The sequence below is a fragment of the Bombus terrestris genome, chromosome 17 (assembly GCF_910591885.1).
Source record: "Bombus terrestris chromosome 17, iyBomTerr1.2, whole genome shotgun sequence".
In the NCBI taxonomy this organism is placed as follows: domain Eukaryota; kingdom Metazoa; phylum Arthropoda; class Insecta; order Hymenoptera; family Apidae; genus Bombus; species Bombus terrestris.
The window spans coordinates 7421020-7439382 of record NC_063285.1 but is presented as its reverse complement, the minus strand read 5'-3'; the positions used below and the strand labels follow the sequence as shown (position 1 = coordinate 7439382).

General features: G+C 29.2%; 2 protein-coding genes and 1 non-coding gene across 10 annotated transcripts; 1 reads left to right on the top strand and 2 right to left on the bottom strand.

Moving 5' to 3' along the window:
* The first annotated feature begins 3888 nt into the window (after positions 1-3888).
* Positions 3889-4007, top strand: LOC125386848. The gene has a single exon (XR_007227287.1). It is a non-coding gene; the product is annotated as a 5S ribosomal RNA (ribosomal RNA).
* Positions 4008-5494: 1487 nt separating this feature from the next.
* On the bottom strand, positions 5495-8304 carry LOC100651627 (PHD finger-like domain-containing protein 5A). The gene is made up of 3 exons (XM_048413946.1): positions 7937-8304; positions 7156-7346; positions 5495-5811 (listed from the first exon to the last, which is right to left on the bottom strand). The coding sequence occupies exons 1-3, from the start codon at positions 7986-7988 to the stop codon at positions 5722-5724; spliced, it is 333 nt and encodes a 110-aa protein (XP_048269903.1). The 5' UTR covers positions 7989-8304; the 3' UTR covers positions 5495-5721.
* A 422-nt stretch (positions 8305-8726) lies between these two features.
* On the bottom strand, positions 8727-17533 carry LOC100648042 (protein claret segregational). 8 transcript variants are annotated; one of them, XM_048413940.1, is made up of 11 exons: positions 17423-17533; positions 16916-17078; positions 16531-16819; positions 14401-16316; positions 13778-14321; positions 13316-13665; positions 12904-13027; positions 10174-11174; positions 9788-10085; positions 9423-9697; positions 8727-9329 (listed from the first exon to the last, which is right to left on the bottom strand). In XM_048413940.1, exons 8-11 carry the CDS (start codon positions 11172-11174, stop codon positions 8909-8911), a joined length of 1995 nt encoding a protein of 664 aa, XP_048269897.1. In that variant the 5' UTR covers positions 12904-13027; positions 13316-13665; positions 13778-14321; positions 14401-16316; positions 16531-16819; positions 16916-17078; positions 17423-17533; the 3' UTR covers positions 8727-8908. The 8 variants fall into 8 exon arrangements, 7 of the variants coding, with proteins under 7 accessions (XP_048269897.1, XP_048269899.1, XP_048269898.1 ...); XM_048413942.1 differs by lacking the exon at positions 17423-17533 and having other exon boundaries at positions 14401-15068; positions 15418-16316; positions 16916-17249; XM_048413941.1 differs by lacking the exon at positions 17423-17533 and adding an exon at positions 17153-17249.
* Between the last annotated feature and the right edge of the window lie 830 nt (positions 17534-18363).

Below are 18363 nucleotides of genomic sequence, written 5' to 3'. Positions count from 1 at the left end.
ACACACACAACAAACACATGGATCGAAGATAATTAACAGAATTATTATCTTCGAAACAGTTAAACTGAAAAATGAAATAGAGCAAGACATATCGCTAAATAAGACAGTCTTCATATTCTCTAATGAAAACACTTCGAACTACCACAAACAACCAGACACAGAAATAAACTACTTTACAAATTATAACCAACTAAAAATCATTTTCTCTAAATTAAACAATAAACGCCCAACAAAATCAAATAATATTACGCAGTGCTCTTTGAATATGCAATAAATAATAAATAATATATATAATAATATTATATATAATAATATTTCCCCAGAAAATGGAAAAAAGGTAAATTAACAACCATCACAAAAGAAAAAAAAATAAAGACCGCTTCTCACCTTCAAACCTGCGATATATAAATCCCCTATCCAACATAAGCAACATATTCGAAATAGTCATAAATAACCCCCTAGTCTCCTCTTGTACAAAAAATAAGGTAATCCTAAAGAATCAATTCGACTTCCTTAACAATCAATTTTTAATAATCTATATTCTAAGCATCAAGTGATTGCGTTGTTTTAATATTACGCCACCATTACCATACATTATATCATTTTCATTTTGGCACACATTTATTTCTTTAAACATTTATTTTTTTGACCATGGAAAATAAACTAAAATTTACAAAACGATAATAAAACCAATTTGGAATACCGCTATGGGGGACAGGAGCAATGAGTCATGTAAATAAACCAGAGTCGCTTCTAGAAGATACTCAGAACAATAGCCAATGCCCCATGATATGTCAGAAACGAGGATATAAACAAAGCCTTAAAAATACCAAAGGTCAAAGAAGAAATTAGCAGGTACGCAGAAAAATACAAGGAAAGAACGGCAACATATCCAAATCAGCTAGCTGCTGAAGCGAGCAAAACTTTCATAGCAAGAAGAATAAAAAGAAAACACCCCACTCACCTCACTACAGAAATGAAATAGTCAAACTCGAAGATAGTATCCTGCTAGGGATAGCCATCCACATGTTACTTAGCAATTCAGTTAGACAAATTTACCAAATGTCTAGCTGAACAAATTGTAAAGTACAAATTAAATGATAAAAAAAAATTTGTCGCATACGGCGCTCAAACTTATTCCGAATACAGCCGAAGAATGACGATTGATCTGTTCGGGCCATCTTTCACTGTCATACCAACTTCACTGTTACCAGTGAAGCAGCAGTTTATTCGTTCTGAATCTTTTAGTGCTCTCTTTCATTGCTTGACAGCTTAAAATAGTAAATAGGTGCCAATTTGGTTAAACCATCTTTGGAATATTCTCTATCGAATGATTCGAGTCCAATTTAAATCGGTGCAGTAGTTTTTGAGTTATAACCGAACGAACATAAAAGCACTTTGCACTTTAATGAATTACTTAATAAATCTAAATTTAAAATAAATAGAAATTAGTAATTAAGAAACCGGAAATCTTTAAAAGAACGTTCAGACGATAAACATTTATTATCAATATTATTGTCAATATTTAAGGTTCTCATTATTTTATTGACAATGTATAGAATATTTAACTTTGGCAAACTAAGACCAAACAGCGGTTGTAGGGGACATATGTGTAGATTCATACAGAAAAATTCTTCAGTACTGATATTTACAACATTTTAAGCTCATCAAAATCGTTGCATCATTTAAACAATTAACTGCGTTAATTACACGACATTGCTTGATTTTAATTACGCACCCCGTAAGGGATTTTGAAAACTAAATTCCGCAGTTAACTGGTTAACATCGAAGATAGACCGAGGGACGAAATTGGGTATAGAAAGCCGGATCTCAGAACAATTTCCGTCTCAACTAAGATCTTTGTTAAATTTCTTAGGTGGAAAAATCGGCTTTTCCGTTAGACAATTATCCTCGTTTTCCATTAGACAATTATCCTCGTTTTCCATTAGACAATTATCCTCGTTTTCCATTAGACAATTATCCTCGTTTTCCATTAGACAATTATCCTCGTTTTCCGCTAGACAATTGTCCTCGTTTTCCGTTAGGTAGCTATCCGCTTTGTCCGTAATTTGTAAGAACATGCGATAAACCTAAGGACTGTTCTAAGGACCAGCCATAAACCGTAAATACCTCTAGGATTAGAAAATCCTCCAGGACAAACAGATTAACTTAAAAAGCATGTGTTAAAACGACTAAGTTAAAAAAGTAAAGTTCATGGCGGGTCTTTAGGTTTATTGAGGATCGAAAGGACAGTATGTGAACCATATAGGCTGCCAGGCAATGAAGGACGTCGCGCGGACCATCTCACGCGATGTAACAACAAGTTTTTATACATGTTCACATTTTTGCTCTATACGTTTTTACACAAACGCACACGTGACCGCTCGCATGTACGACATATACAGAATGATAGTAAAAAACCTCATTAGACGAAATTAAATAATTTCAAATATTTTCAAGTATTCGGATATATAACCAAAACTTTGCTCGGATTTATGGGCAAGAGTTATCCTCCATCAATTTCTAGAATTGCTTACTCGTAATAAGAAATATACTAAGAAATAATTTTATCTATTCTGTGTTGCACTGTCTGTTTCTAACCTCTACCAGAGAGGAAATTTCTCTCTACTCCTACCTTCGGTGCACGCATTGTATAGACCTGTAGAGTAAGCGCGAATTTTAATAATTTAATATTTATATATTTTATTATAATTTGATAATTTAATATAATAATTAAGATAATTTGGCCTAATTCGATATTTGAATCTTTTTCCATAATTAAGAAGATTACTGATAACAAAAGTTTAGGTTATTAGAAACTCATTAGTTCATATTTTCGTTCCATATACTTACATATTAATTAAAATAATTAAATTAAAACTTTACTGATATTTGAGCACCGTTACAGACTTATGAAGTCACGCATTCTTTGGGTACACTCGGTACGTGGTCGGAAACGTTCGGCCTTACTAATTTTTAATTACCTGTAACTGTTTTACTATTAATCATTGTAGAAAAAAATACGTGTCACAAATATTTCTTCCCTAAATTAATTTACATAATTACTGAATAGTATGCAAATTCTTGGGAAGTCATCTTTCCGGTTATCTTCCATTCCTACTTCTGGCCCCGATCGTTATACATACTGTATACTCAATACTGTTTGTTTATTACCTTTAGTTATACTGTTTATTGTGATATATATAAGAATGCTGCATATTTATATTATTACGTTTTGTATCTTTCCTATATGTATAAATATTGTTTATCGTATAGGAGTAATAAAAGATAGATCTCTGTATTTAAAAATTGTAATGTCACGTTCAAGATCAGGTTTCAAGGTCACCGCAATGTCAAACACAATAGCGTATAATACGTTCCCCTTTATGTAGTGCAATTTTTTCTGAAACATCTCGTGGCATTCACGATAAACCGGACACACTGTATATATATTTACCAGACAAAAAATTGTAATTACTGCGTGTTTTACAAAACACGAGAATTAAAAAAAGAACTAGAATTCTTACCTTAGAAAACTCTCTCGTTAAAAATTTATGAAAATAAATTACTATTAATAACTATAACGTTAATTTCAAATTAATAACGATATTAGCGAAATATTTAATATAGATACAACTGAGAAAGTGGTTTCAAACTTTTAGCTAGTAATGTATGTGCATTTCATTTAGAAAGAACAAACGGGAACATTCGATAATTGCACAAAAGGATCCCATGCATAATTGCACAGTCGTCGTTCCCCCTGCGGGACGCCTGACGTACCGGAAGTCGAATATCACTGAGACAATGTATCAAAATACAAAATACAAAATTCTTTAAATATTCTATTTCCTTGATAATCAAAAACAAATAAAAAAATAGCTTTTTTCAGCCAACGCTCATACCGCGCTGGGTGCACTCGTTCTCGTCCGATCACGAAAGTTAAGCAGCGCCGGGCACGGATAGTACTTGGATGGGTGACCGCCTGGGAACTCCGTGTGGTGTTGGCTTTTTTTTTATTTTCCCAATCTATTTTATTTTTCTTAACAATCAACCTTTAAGAATCTATAATCTAAGCATCGAGAAAAAGATATGTTTTGCTATAACACGACTATTACCTCGCATTATATCAATCTCATTTTTGCACACACCAATGTTTCCTTAAATATTCTATTTTTTATATCAAACACAAATAAGATTAATGATAAGACTTCTCTTATTATTCTTGAATTAGTACAAGTACATATCAAATACGTATGGTAAAATGTAACGTAAAATGTAAGGTTCGTTAAATTGTACACAGGGTATACTAGAATCAGCCATAAAGATCACGAACGAACCACAATCTGCAATTCAAGCGAATATTCACAAGGCGTTGGACAACTTTACCCAGGAAACTTTTGAGTCCTGCAGCAAGGAAACTAAATTCAAAGCAATATTATTTGCACTTTGTTATTATCACGCAGTACTTGCAGAACGTAGAAAATTTGGGACACAAGGATTAATAATAAATAATTAAATAATTTAGAGCATAACTAAGCACAAATAGCAATTAAACAAATTTCTCTATTACTATGTTAATCGTTGTTAAAAGAGCAAATTTACATATATATATATACATATGTATTATATATTGGATATATGTCGGTTTCACATTATGATTAGTGAACCGGATTCGTTATTGAACCTAGGATCATTGTGATTAGCTTCTCGAGTATCTAATTACCACGGTTACTTGTCAAATTCTGTAATAATCATATCTGAGCTAGTAAATATCTTCCTTATTGCATAACAACAATGTCTAATCCAAATGAAGATTCGTTACACGCCCCTAATCATAATGTGAACCCGACATATATATGTACATGTGTATATTCAAATATTTAAAATTATTAATAATGAAAGATATCTTAACTCTATTTTTAAATATTTTTAATATTTTATTTCGAGTACATATATTTAAATAAACTCACTAGTTTTCATCATTAACAAAATTCAGTTACAATTTGTATAAATTTTATTCCAGAGTAATAATAGATTTTTCACAAAAACTTTACAGATCAGCACCAAGAGGGGGCACATATATAAACGGATTGTACATGGATGGTGCACGATGAGACGTTCAAACAGGATGTATCATAGACTCTCGATTTAAGGAATTGTTTCCATTATTACCAATAATGTATATTAGCGCGATTATACTGGACAAACGAGATTTAAAGAATACGTATGAATTGTCCTGTGTATAAAACACGATCGCAAGGCCCTGTTTACGTGTGAACGTTCAAATTAAGAACTAAGGAGAGAGAGGTAGTAAGTGGATTCTTGGTGGAGTGGCAATTCTATTACAAATCTAATCTTATAAATTAAATTATGGACTAAATATGCAATTAAAATAAAGATTTTCGAAATTGTCAAAGAGTGTTGGTATTCATTTTTCAAAACACGGTATTATTTTATGCAAGATATTATTTATGTAAAAGAAGAAGTACAACGCTTCTCTACGCACGATTACAATTTATTTCTCCATTTTAAGTTTCTTTACAACTTACAAAAATGTTAATTCGTACACACATTCTGTAACAAAAGGATTCTATGATCGCCAATTTGAAATTGAGTTTTTAAATTAAAAAATAGAAATTATTACAATTTCATAAAAAAAAGTTGTTTATTTGCAATTATTAGAAACATTTTGTACACGTCAAAAATTGTTGGTACCAGTCCTTATCTTCTTTTGAACCCATATTTTTTCCTTTCATAAAATAGATCAGTCTTTGAACTCCCAAGATTTACAATCTTTGGACAACCATCACGCTGCAACAAACCAAATTTCAAATCTCAATCTATTACTACACATTATAAGTCATATATATATATATAAATGTCAGCACATTCTGTCTTCCTTGATATGCTGTAACTGTCTACAACTTTTGATTTTATTTAGATATTTTTTCATATCTTTTTTATGAAAATACTTATCTAAATGAATTAAAATGTAGCACTCTATATGGTACTTTTATTATTGGAGTACATAATACTTAGTATAGTAGTGCTGCACAATCTCTATTCGATTGACATTGTTATAGAAAAAGAATTGATAATGTGCTTTAAACAAGATTTAGATGTAAATCCAGCATACTATTTAAAATAAAAGTTGTAAATTGAAGTATCTCTTAAATACATAAACAAGAAAATTATGTAAATATTTCTCCCTTTCTCTCTGTATCTCTTCCTTCCTCATTATCTCCTGCTGCTTGCTAAAGATTATGAATGTTAAATTATAATGTACATCATAAATGTCTGTATATTAATGTATAATTTATAGCTAATTAAAAAAAAAAGATAAAAGTTCTGGCTACAAAGATATTGGATTTATGCTGGAATATAAAACATATATATTTAATCTGAAATATATAGAAACATTATTGCATTAACAAATTGCTTTTATTAAAAATTGTATAAATTACAAAATATGAGAAATGAACTATACATTTATTATAATTATATCAATAAGGTTGATCAATGTGCATTTCGAATTTAAACATTACTCAATATAGATAGATTTATTGTAATTCCAGCCCTGTATGGGACCAAAGAAATAAACTATACTTTTAAAAGTTTGAAGCATTAAATTTATAAATTTTTCTTTAAAAAAGTTATTTGGATGTTTTCCACTCGTCTGAAAAATCGTGGACAATAATGTTGAATTCCTTTTGTTGCCTTTCTTATTTTAAATAAAATAAAATTTTCACAAGATATATACACATATACGTAAGTTCAGAAGATTTTGAAATATATAAAATTATTTCTGTTCAAATTCACTGATCTCAATATGCTTTTAAGTTAATTAATATGCTTGTAAATATGATCATAAATTTATGGAAAATGAATGATTCTATTAAACAGTTTATTAAAAATTGCAAAAACGGAATTTACTCTTCCAACAAAATCTTTATGTGTGCCTGAATTTATCTCCAACAATTAATTAATATCATAAGCCAGCTTTGAAGTATGACATGAAATGAAAAATAACAAAGATATAAATTACAATAGTTAACAATCTGACCATTTAATAAATCAAATTTCATAATTTTATACGCAAAAATAAAGAACATAATATATTAAGAACACATATTAAATTACTTTTTAAAAACTTACATCTTTCTCTTGGATTGTACATTCTTTGCAATAATAGGCATCAGACACACCAGGTCCACCACAGATAACACATCTGCCTTGATAAGACCCATAATTGCATTCATCACAAATCCGAACCAGAGTACAAGGTCTTACATAAGAATCACAAATTACACATTTACCGTCACATTTCTCGCATAACCTCCCTATTGCTGAAAATAAATTTGATTTTCATCATAAAAAGTTCAATAATGGACTATTTTAATTATATATGTATACATGATGTTATTATTATCACATAACAATTATACGATATTGATAATGTTTTTATATATAAATCTATTTATCCAATAATTGTAATTTTACTTCTTCATTTCTTAAATTTCTATGTAAATGGAGTACAATGTAAACAAAAGGTTAATTTTATGAAAGGTAAAAAATTGTATACAGATACATCTATCTATACAAGAATTTTGACACATATACTATTGATATATATATATATTGAAAAATTATTATTATATAATCAATTAACAATGAAGGTACAAATAAATCTAATTATTTATTAAGGAAGTTTGTTGTTTATGTAACAATATCACTATATATATATTTCAGATGAAAATATATTATAGTTAACATTTGTAATAATCAAATATTTATTCAAATATAACAATAATAAAATAATTTCTTTTGTCTTTGAGTAAGAATTTCGTAAAAAAAATAGTATTCTCGTAAACTAATAAAGCAAACTTAACCTAAAATTCAAAATTGCAATTTAACCTAGTACATGTATAAATCTTACCAACTCCCGGTTGTTTTCTACAGAAAATTAAATCTGGATGATGTTTCGCCATATCACAGAATTAGCAAAATCCTTTTAACGTATATTATTACTGCACTAGTCACTAGAGATTAGAGAATATTAAAAACAGAGAGAATTTTTCTTTCTGATAGATATGTAGGGACTAAAGAGATCGTCAATCAACGTTTAAATGCGAAATTTTGTTAAAAAATGGACACTGAGAAGGACCTCTCATGGTTAATGAATACACTATCAATATTACTCGTCTCCGATGCTCTTAATAGGAAAAACATTTATAAACACCGCGATGTGCGACCGTACGGTGCACTGCTAGAGGAAACATATTGCCAGCCATAAGTATATACTAGAGCATTTATTGATATATTATTGCTATAAATTATTTATGTGCATTTATTATACACCTATTATTCTATTTATACTATACATTGTAACATAAAACGCTAAATAAAATAAAATTTATTAAAATTATGTAATAAATATAACAAATAAATATATTAACACCAGCTAATACCTATGTCTGGCAGCGTAGAAAAATTTTTTCCTATTACTTTAAATAATACAATTGTTGCCAAAAAACGCAATTAATAAAAAACGTACACGGTTTCATTTTGCTAAACCAGAAGGGATTGGTTCGAATCAAGTCAGAGACTTTATTTTTATAACGAATATAATAATAGATTAAAAAAATTATTTCTTTTAATTATATACAATATCTTTGAAAATATGGAAATTTCAGTTAAACTGAGCGAATATGTAGATTATGTCAGTATTATGGTAATATATTTTATATTGAACTATTTACAGTTTTTGTTGCGATTTATAAAAGAAAAAAATAAAATGACACAAAAGAGGATGTGCGTTTACTATATAAAATAGTCTAAATAATGCTTTTAAAAAATAATAAAAACACTAAAATCTTGAAGTGTAATAAAAATACTATTTGGTGAAACTTCATGCGGAGTTTTGTAGCACTAGTCGTGTTCTTTTTGCATTACCGGGTTTGCAACTGTTTACACTGCTAGCAAATCTCAATGAATTCAATGTTTCGTTATAACATTCGTCTAAAGGAGATACGTTCAGTAACATCAAAGTCTTTGAATTGCCACCCAAAGACGGCATTAATAAATGAGTGAGTTTTGAGTTTCTGTATGGAATATGTTCTTGTTTTTTCAAAAGGGCCAAGATAACGTTGCCCAAGTTTGCTAACGATTTATTAATGTTTTTCGTTTCTGCCAATCGTACAGATTCTTCCCCTTTTAATCTTTCAGATCCCGCTAGGTCAACTAAATTTAAGTTTCCTATTGAAATCTCCTCTTTTAACTGATGTGTTCCTACAAGCTTTATTCTTGTTACTGAATGCGACCTAGACGACCTAGAAAATTAAATTATGCATTTATTTTTAAATCTATCGTATTTGTTGTACATCCAAGATAGAAAATACGAATGTGTGTCTTTATGTGTGTACCGTTCGTTCGATTGAGTAGCCGCAACTGCTCTATTACATTGCGCCGTCAAAAGGCACTCGTGCAATTCTTCAGGGCTATTAATTTCCTGTATTTTCAAATTACTGACATACAAATTGTGTCCCTTACTATCAGCCATTTTGATTTCATGTGTCTTAGCTTGAGAATCAAGCAAGTCAACAATATGCTCATTGTAAATCTCAAGGAAACTAGCTTCTATCCGATATTCCCAACCAAGTAATTGAAATTCTTTCATTTTTTGAAATATATGTCGTACCTGAATCATTAAAAAAGATCATACTATTTTACATTGCAAGTAGTAATAATATATATATATATATATATATATATACTGTTCAATGTATACCGTTCTAGGTATCATGCCTTCCATTTCAATACCCGGTAAACCTTCCATAGTATATGTTTTACCAGAACCAGTCTGGCCATATGCAAATACACAGACATTATATCCCTCTAAAGCAGACTCAACTAACAGGGCTAATTCTTCAAAAATATTTTCTTGGCTAGCAGTTGGTGGAAAGACTTTATCGAAAGAGAACTCTTGCCTGGTTCCTCTCGGTCTTCCGCTGCAACTAACTGAATCAGACCCATCAAATTTTCCTACTTCGATAGTGCATTCATCTACAAAGTTGATATTACACATCCTGGATAAATAAAATAAATGTCATTAGGAAACTGTGCTGTATTTGTGAAAATCAAATATTTATATATATATATATATATAATACATACGCTTTTCCAAGTTCACTTGGAGTTCTAGGTCGGACTCTGCAAAATACCCTGATATTTCCTTTCATTTCTTGTATTGCATTATGAAGGACTCTACGATCTTTGTCCATGGTATGAACCAATGTTTGTAACTCATTTTTAGTTGTATTTAATTCTTTATTCATCTCTCTTTCAACTTCTAAACTAGCTTTTAGATCCTTTATTATAAATTCATGTTGTGACAGTAATGACTCTTGAGACGAGCATTTTTCTTTAAACTCTACTAAAATATTTGAAATGTTTTTACATGACTCCTCTGATTCTTTTAAACATTTTGTCAAATTCTCTTTTTCTTCTTGCAATTTATTCATTTCTGCTTTTAATTCTCTGCATTCATTTACTAATGTCTTATTTAAATTTTCATATTCTTCTGCTTTTAGTTTATATACATTTTCATTTGCCTTTAATGTGTTCATTTGTTCTTGAAGTTCGTTATATTTTCCTGAAGTTTCTGCATATTTCTGTCGTATATTAGATAACTCATTACTTGTGTGGGCCAATCGACCCTTTAAGTCCCATTTAGAAGGCTTAGCAGCATTACTACTGCATTGTACCTTCTGTGCTATGTTATTCTGACTAGACTTATTGGTGGTATTATTTCTTAATGTACTACCAACTTGCTGTGTTCTTATTTTAGTAGGAGGCTTAGTAAATTGTTTCTTGGTCTCGCCATGTGCAATGGTTGCAACAGCTGGTCTTTTCACAGCTCTGGTAGTAATGGAAGACATAGTCTTCGATCTACTAAAAGTTTGTTTAACTGGAGGTTTATTTTCATTTGAACATTTTGCTATATTTACTGTACTTTTGGCTTTTGTCAGTCTCTCAGGAACAGCATTAGAACTTGCATGGGGCAGATCATTTTGGCTTTTTACCATTTTTTGATTATCTTTTTCTGTAGCAATGTTCACTGTGCTGTTAATTGCTTTTGATAAATTAATTTTTGGCTTTGGCAAGCGTGATTCCATCTAAACATAAAGATCAATTATTTGGATTAATACAATAATAAAAAAAGGAAACTACATGCTTTAAAACATTTAACTCATACCCATACATGCAAAACCAATATTTCCAGTGTATTGTTTAATTATTACCAAACTACAACATTCATTAGCAGACAAGCCCCCCTTTACTGTTTATGCTGCCCCAAACCACATTTTATTCAAAACAATAAAACAAATATAGTTAATTAAATAGTGGATTACGTGAAATCGAAAATATATTATACATGACAAAAAATTAATGTGTACGATTGATATAAACAACTATCTGACAAAACAAACCTCGTTCAACAAAAGAATACAATTAAGTCACTCGTAGTCACACATCTATCAATTATTTGTTTACTTTTAAATCATATTACCTAATCTGTTATATTCGCATATACAAAATCACATTAATAGCGTTACTTGTACAGAAAGAAAGAAACGACAGTTTACTTCACTCCACAGCATTCAAAAGTCGGTTAAGCTGTTAAACAACTGCATTTATTTAAACTTGAATTTGCTTGATTGTAGCCAATCAGAGGAGTATAGTACGAGAGCTGAGAACCAATCATTTGAAGACATAGAAAAGATTTGCCCAATAGTAATCGCTGATATATGTATTTTTACTTGGTTATATTTTAAAGTCGATACACATATCGATACTTGAATGTGTCGATTCTATTTAATTTTCATTAGCAGTTTGAAACTTAAATAACAATAAATAAAGATTATCAGTTGTTCCGAATTATAATTTTCCGATTGTAAAATTATAAATAGTTTATTATTTTTATAGTGTCATTAATTGATATTTAATTAAATATTTTAATCAATAAAAATCACTTTTCTCAGATGAGTTAGTAAAATATACATTCAATAACTTTTGAATATACTTACATTTAAGAAAATAATTTATGTTAATTAATTTATTTATTATTAATTTATTTAAATTTATTTAAATAATTTATTTATATATTTATTTATATTTATAAGTATATAAAATATGTATTTCAAAATTAAACGATCAGGCTTAGCAATGTATTTTATGAATAATTCTAAAAGAAATATTAAATGAGCATAGGTTTGTAACTATTTTATTAAACATTTTTTAAAAAGATATTCATCAAGTAGTAAATTTCGATATCTAATACTATATATAAAAGAATAAATGTTGTTTCCTTAATTCTCCTAATCCAGTTGTTGCTTATTTGAAGACATTAAAAGTTATTGTTAATATATTTTACTTTTTTTATATCAGATAGTAAGATCAGTATTATCAATCAATCTTAACTGTCGTTATGAATCTTCCGGATAACCTAATACATTTATACACAGCTAGTTTATTTAATTTCAGAATACTTTATATTTTTTGGAAGAGATGTAAATTATGATAATATAGAGTAATTAAGTAAAAAAATATTTCAGTGTGATTTACAAAATTGATATATATATACGAATATATATATATATATATTTATATTTTACTAAACAGTAATCTTAGTTTCTTATAAAGATTTAATGATCTCATAATAAAAATGTTATATTTAAATTTTTATACCTAATTAGTGTATATCTGAGTGAAATTAAACATATATATATATGTATTTAATCACCACAAGTATTATATTTATTTTGTACAAGTATTATAAATAGATTAAGAATATATTTAGTCTTTGACTATAGATTGAAAATATTTAACTCATTTTTAAATTACTTTTTAATTCATTTAACAAGATTGATTCTACTATCATCTTTTGGTAGGTAACATAGATTTCCAAACATTAGGTATCACTTTTATTATCACCAAGGACTTCGATGCTTAAGTATGCAACGTAAATCTGCAAGAAAATAAATCTTTTTCAACAAAATTTCATTTTTATCGTGTAATATAAAAGAATCCTGTAATATTTTAAATTTTTATATTACAAATTTGTAAATTTATGACATTTAACAAATTATATTATTTATTAAAATTATTTACAAATTATTTAACAAATTATATCATAAATCTCATTGTAAATTAACAAATTTGTAATAAAATTTATAATATTAATTCGTAATATTTTATTTGAAAACATTCTTAAAAATTTTCTAAGTAATTAAATCTTAATTCAAAATTCTCTTACTTGATGCCTTCATCACTGCAGGATGTTATTACAACATTCACAGTCTCAAACACTTTCTGGAATATAGCTTCCCATAATATTACATATTCACATATTTATCCATATCCGTTAATTTTGCTTTTTCCTTGTGAACATACTTTCTTACCAGAGAATAGCTCTTATTATTTTTCTAATTGGAATTACAATAGTAAATGGACAGGAATACGTGTTTTCTCAATTGCAAAGTCAATAAAATTGCCTAATTGTGTGAAATCATTAAAATTAATTTTCAACATAGTGGACAAATTTGAATTTGTTTCTAATAGTGATATTCGCATAAAATCATGTATAACCATTCCTTTTGGTAAATCCTATTAATAAAACAAGTTGCATTATAATACTGTTATATAAATATTATATGTCAGTTAATATATTAAACATTAAAAACTAATGATTTAATTGCTATATACCATATAAATTTACCTTTACTATTATTTGTATTTCTTTAACAAAATACGATATCTGTCCATTATATAAAACAGTCTAATTAATGCTTAAAGAGGTATGACATAGATATTTTCAAATCTAATCGAGATACTATTTGTTGAAACCTTGTATAGTGTTTTGTAGTCATGCTCATAGGATAATAACATTAATCATATTCTTTTTCCATTCTGGGATTAGCAATTGTATACATTACTAGCAAATCTCAATAAATTTAATGTTTCATTATAATATTTGTCTAAAGGAGATACATTCAGTAATATCAATGTCTTTGATGTGCCACTTAAAGGCACTATTAATAAATAAGTCAGCTATACAGACATTATACCCCTCTAAAGCAGATTCAACTAACAGGGCTAATTCTTCAAAAATATTTTCTTGGCTAGCAATTGCTGGGAACACTTCATCGAAAGAAAATTCTTGTCTGGTTCCCTTTGATTTTCCACTGCAACTAACTGTATCAGACCCATCAAATTTTCCTACTTCGATATTGCATTCATCTATAAAGTTGATATTACACATCCTGGAGAAAATAAAATAGACGTCATTAACTGTGCTGTATTTGTGAAAATCAAATATTTATATATATATAAAATACATACGCTTTTCCAAGTTCACTTGGAGTGCTAAGTCGGACTTTGCAAAATACCCTGATATTTCCTTTCATTTCTTTATTGCATTATCAAGAACTCTACGATCTTTGTCCATGGTATGAACCAATGTTTGTAACTCATTTTTAGTTGTATTTAATTCTTTATTTATCTCTCTTTCAACTTCTAAACTAGCTTTTAGATCCTTTATTATAAATTCATGTTGTGACAGTAATAACTCTTGAGACGAGCATTTTTCTTTAAATTCTACCAAAATATTTGAAATGTTTTTACATGACTCCTCTGATTCTTCCAAACATTTTGTCAAATTCTTTTTTTCTTCTTGCAATTTATTCATTTCTGCTTTTAATTCCCTGCATTCGTTTACTAATGTCTTATTCAGATTTTCATATCCTTCTGCTTTTAGTTTATGTATATTTTCATTTGTCTTTAAATGTGTTCATTTGTTCTTGAAGTTTGCTATATTTTGTCAAAGTTTTTATATATGTGTTTTATCAGTTGTATTTTGGTCTTTATCAGTTTTTGAGGAACAGCATTAGAACGTGCAAGGGACATATTAATTCATATCATTTTTTGATTATTCTTTCCAATGCAATATTTACTGTGCTGCTAGTTACTTTTGATAAATTAATTTTTGGTTTTGGCTAGCATGATTCTATCTAAACATGAAGATCAATTATTTGGATTAATGCAATAACAAAAAGAAACTACATACTTCAGAATATTTAACCAATATCCATATATGCAAGATCAATATTTCCAGTATTCAAACTACAATATCTATTATTAGACATGCCCCCTTTTACTGTTCATGGTGACCCAAATCACATTTTATTCAAAACAATAAAACAAACGTAGTTACTTCAATAGTGCGTCACATAAAATTGAAAATATAACGAGCGATATAAACAAGTATCTGGCAAACAAATCTCGTTGTGCAAAAGAACACAATTAAGTCACTCGTAGTTACACATTTATTAATTATTTGTTTACTTTAAATTATATTACCTAATTTATTATCGTATACACAAAATCAGAATAATCGCGATGCTAATACAGAAAGAACGGAACAACGCTTTACTTCTCCATGTAGCATCTTTTTATTTCTAAACTGCTTTCTCCGTTTTTTCACGCACTTCATCTGTATATCTCCATATTTAAATTTGAATTTGTTTGAATGCAGCCAATCAGAGATCCAGTGAGTCAATCAATGTATGACAATTGAGAACCAATCGTGTGAGGCATACAAAAAATTTGCCCAATAGCAATATAATTAAGTTAATGCATCGCTGATATAATATGTAACAAAGAGAAAAGATTACTTGCGCACGTAGTTCTAGTTGTTTTACAGTACAAGTGCTGCAGCATGTGACCAAATTCTGAGTTTAATTGAAATTAGCATATACAAGAACCTATAAAATTAAAGATCTTCCCTGTTTGATTGCAAATTAGCATATGCATGAACATATGTATTTAAGCTTAAAGTTTGAGATCTGATCTGTTTGATTATACACTACATAGCCAAGAACCTATTGAGTGCCACGCTGAAAAAATCTATTTAATTATCGGTTTTACGAAAAAGTTTATATCTACTTTTCTATACGAGATAGACAAATAGGAGAAGGACAAAATTGTAAGTTGTCTGAAAAAGAAAAATAAATTGTTTACTATATTTTTGAATAATAACACATATAAAGCCCAACAGAAGTTAGAAATAGTACAAAATGTCAGAATATAATAATTTGTTAACAAAAAACAAAGAAAATAAATAAATTTTTGCCATCGAGGAAATTCCAACTGCTCTTCGCCCTTTCTCTTAATTCTTAAGACATGAACTCTTCTTTCTTGATGTTTTCTCGGGCGCGAATCTTCCTCAGCTTTAACGGAAAGCTCTCCTTCGGATGCGCCTAAAATCATTGAAGGAATTGATTCTTCAGAAAGCGTGAAATTCGGACTGGAAGGGTAATACATTGTATTTTTTCCAGAAGTATTCATTAATATTTACTTTTGGAATAGCAGAACATGATTATACCATATGCATACTGGTGTGAAAGCTGGTGTGAAATTATTAAAATTTACGTTTTACAAAATGTCATTTTTAATGCCAAAAAAATTTGTTACCTTTATACCAATAAACCACATTCGCTTGCTGTTGTTGATAGTAGTCTTCGTCTTTTTCGTCTTGCCTTTCTTATTTTCTCATCAATTTTACGAGCTGTCGTTCTTGTATATCTTCCTTTTCTTCTTTATTTTTTAATAAATATTTTGATGGTTCTGGTACGGCATTCCCCTTCAACCTTTTCCTTCTATTCGTATTTTTTGTACGACTTGATTTCGGATAAAAAACGGTCAGCACAGACACCCATGTTTCTTAAAGTGGAGCTGTCATAATATTTTAGGTTAGGAGTGCCTGTTAAAAGATTAGTGCATATAGATAGTAATAAAAAGTAATATAGATAAAAAGAGTGAAAAGAGTATAAAAGACAAGGATAGAATGACAATCTACCTAAATGTACATGTACATTTACTATTGTAATCAAATATTGCGAGTCATCTATGAGCTGTCCATTACTGATGTTAAATCTGTCATTTAAAAATACGTTTGGCTTCTTATCGCTCCAACATAAATAACTTCCGTTGTTTGTCGACTAGTTCGACAGACTCAGGCACTGCAATACGAGAGTTAAATTAATTTCTCTTTAAACTAGTCTAAATTCTATGAAGTGTCTTGTTATATCTCAACTGTTTAGCCTGTTCCTTATTCTTACTAACAGAAAATGTTCAATACGTTAGAAATGAAAATTACTAAACGAAATAGAAAAAGAGCCCCGATATTTATAAGAATGTGAACAATTATTTTCATGTCTTAAATATATCTTTTAGTGATAAGTTATCATCACTAAGATGTAATCTATTCAATGATATTCTCAATGATACATTAATACTTAGATCCTACAAATTTAGTATGATATGTAAAATAAAATTGTAAAATATTCTGTTACGTATACGCTACCGTTCGTGTAGGTAGGATAATTTGCTACAAGAAGGAGAAGTATTACAATTTTCGACAACAGCGCTATGCGTTTGAATACGCTGTGATACGCAGCGATTGCCGATCCAAAAAAATAGTTTTCTAAAATTTTCACGAGTTACTGCAGGAAGATTTTGTCAAATTACCGGACTAAACAAGCTGGCAACATTTTTATAGAAGTACCAAAAGTCTCGCAAAGTCTGGAATCACGAAACCAATGTTGGAAAGTCGTGACGCTACGAACGCTGTTTTTTTTCTTTTCTTTTTTATCTTTGTTTATTAATTCCAGGTTTTTACATATTCTTTTTACATGATTTTTTTTCCAGAATAAACGCTGAATTCTAATTGTAGGGTGGTACAGGCAAAAGTATCGATACGCGACGGTACGACGTGGCCATGCATTATTACATTTTTTTTTTTTTAAGATTATTATTGTAACTCAAATTTAAGCCGCTGTTGCGCTGTGCTTATATACGATATTTTAATTTATGTCCTGAAAGCCTGGACGCAAAAACAGGACAGTTCGCTAGCCTATTAGGGAGGGGATGGGAGGGGATGGACTGGGAGGGGCTACGAACGCTGTCAATCCACGACTTTCCCTATGCACTACTTAAGCCTTTAAGACGTACAAGCAGAATTTCTTTCTCCATTTCTAATAAAATCAGGATTTTGAATACTAACTCGTTTTTCTGCTATACTTAAATTTCTTGCACCTTGATCGGAAACAACACCTCCATCAAGTTATCAACCCTATACTATATAAAATATCTAAAATAGCATGTAATACATCTGATAATTGAATAATAGTTTTAATTGCATTCTTTGAAACAAAGGATACTAATAGTTGATTTCAATCATCGAGCATGTCTCTTATCATAAAAATCAGTACCTGAGTGCTCACCGATACACGTCGTTATTCTGCC

Coding starts and splice junctions, on each gene's coding strand:
- LOC100651627 (XM_048413946.1), bottom strand. CDS start 7,988: ATGGCGAAACATCATCCAGATTTAATTTTCTGTAGAAAACAACCGGGA. Junction 7,347..7,936: donor TAGAAAACAACCGGGAGTTG/GTAAGATTTATA, acceptor ATTTATTTTCAG/CAATAGGGAGGTTATGCGAG. Junction 5,812..7,155: donor GTACAATCCAAGAGAAAGAT/GTAAGTTTTTAA, acceptor GGTTTGTTGCAG/CGTGATGGTTGTCCAAAGAT.
- LOC100648042 (XM_048413940.1), bottom strand. CDS start 11,174: ATGGAATCACGCTTGCCAAAGCCAAAAATTAATTTATCAAAAGCAATT. Junction 9,698..9,787: donor AAGGCATGATACCTAGAACG/GTATACATTGAA, acceptor TTAATGATTCAG/GTACGACATATATTTCAAAA. Junction 9,330..9,422: donor GCTACTCAATCGAACGAACG/GTACACACATAA, acceptor TTAATTTTCTAG/GTCGTCTAGGTCGCATTCAG.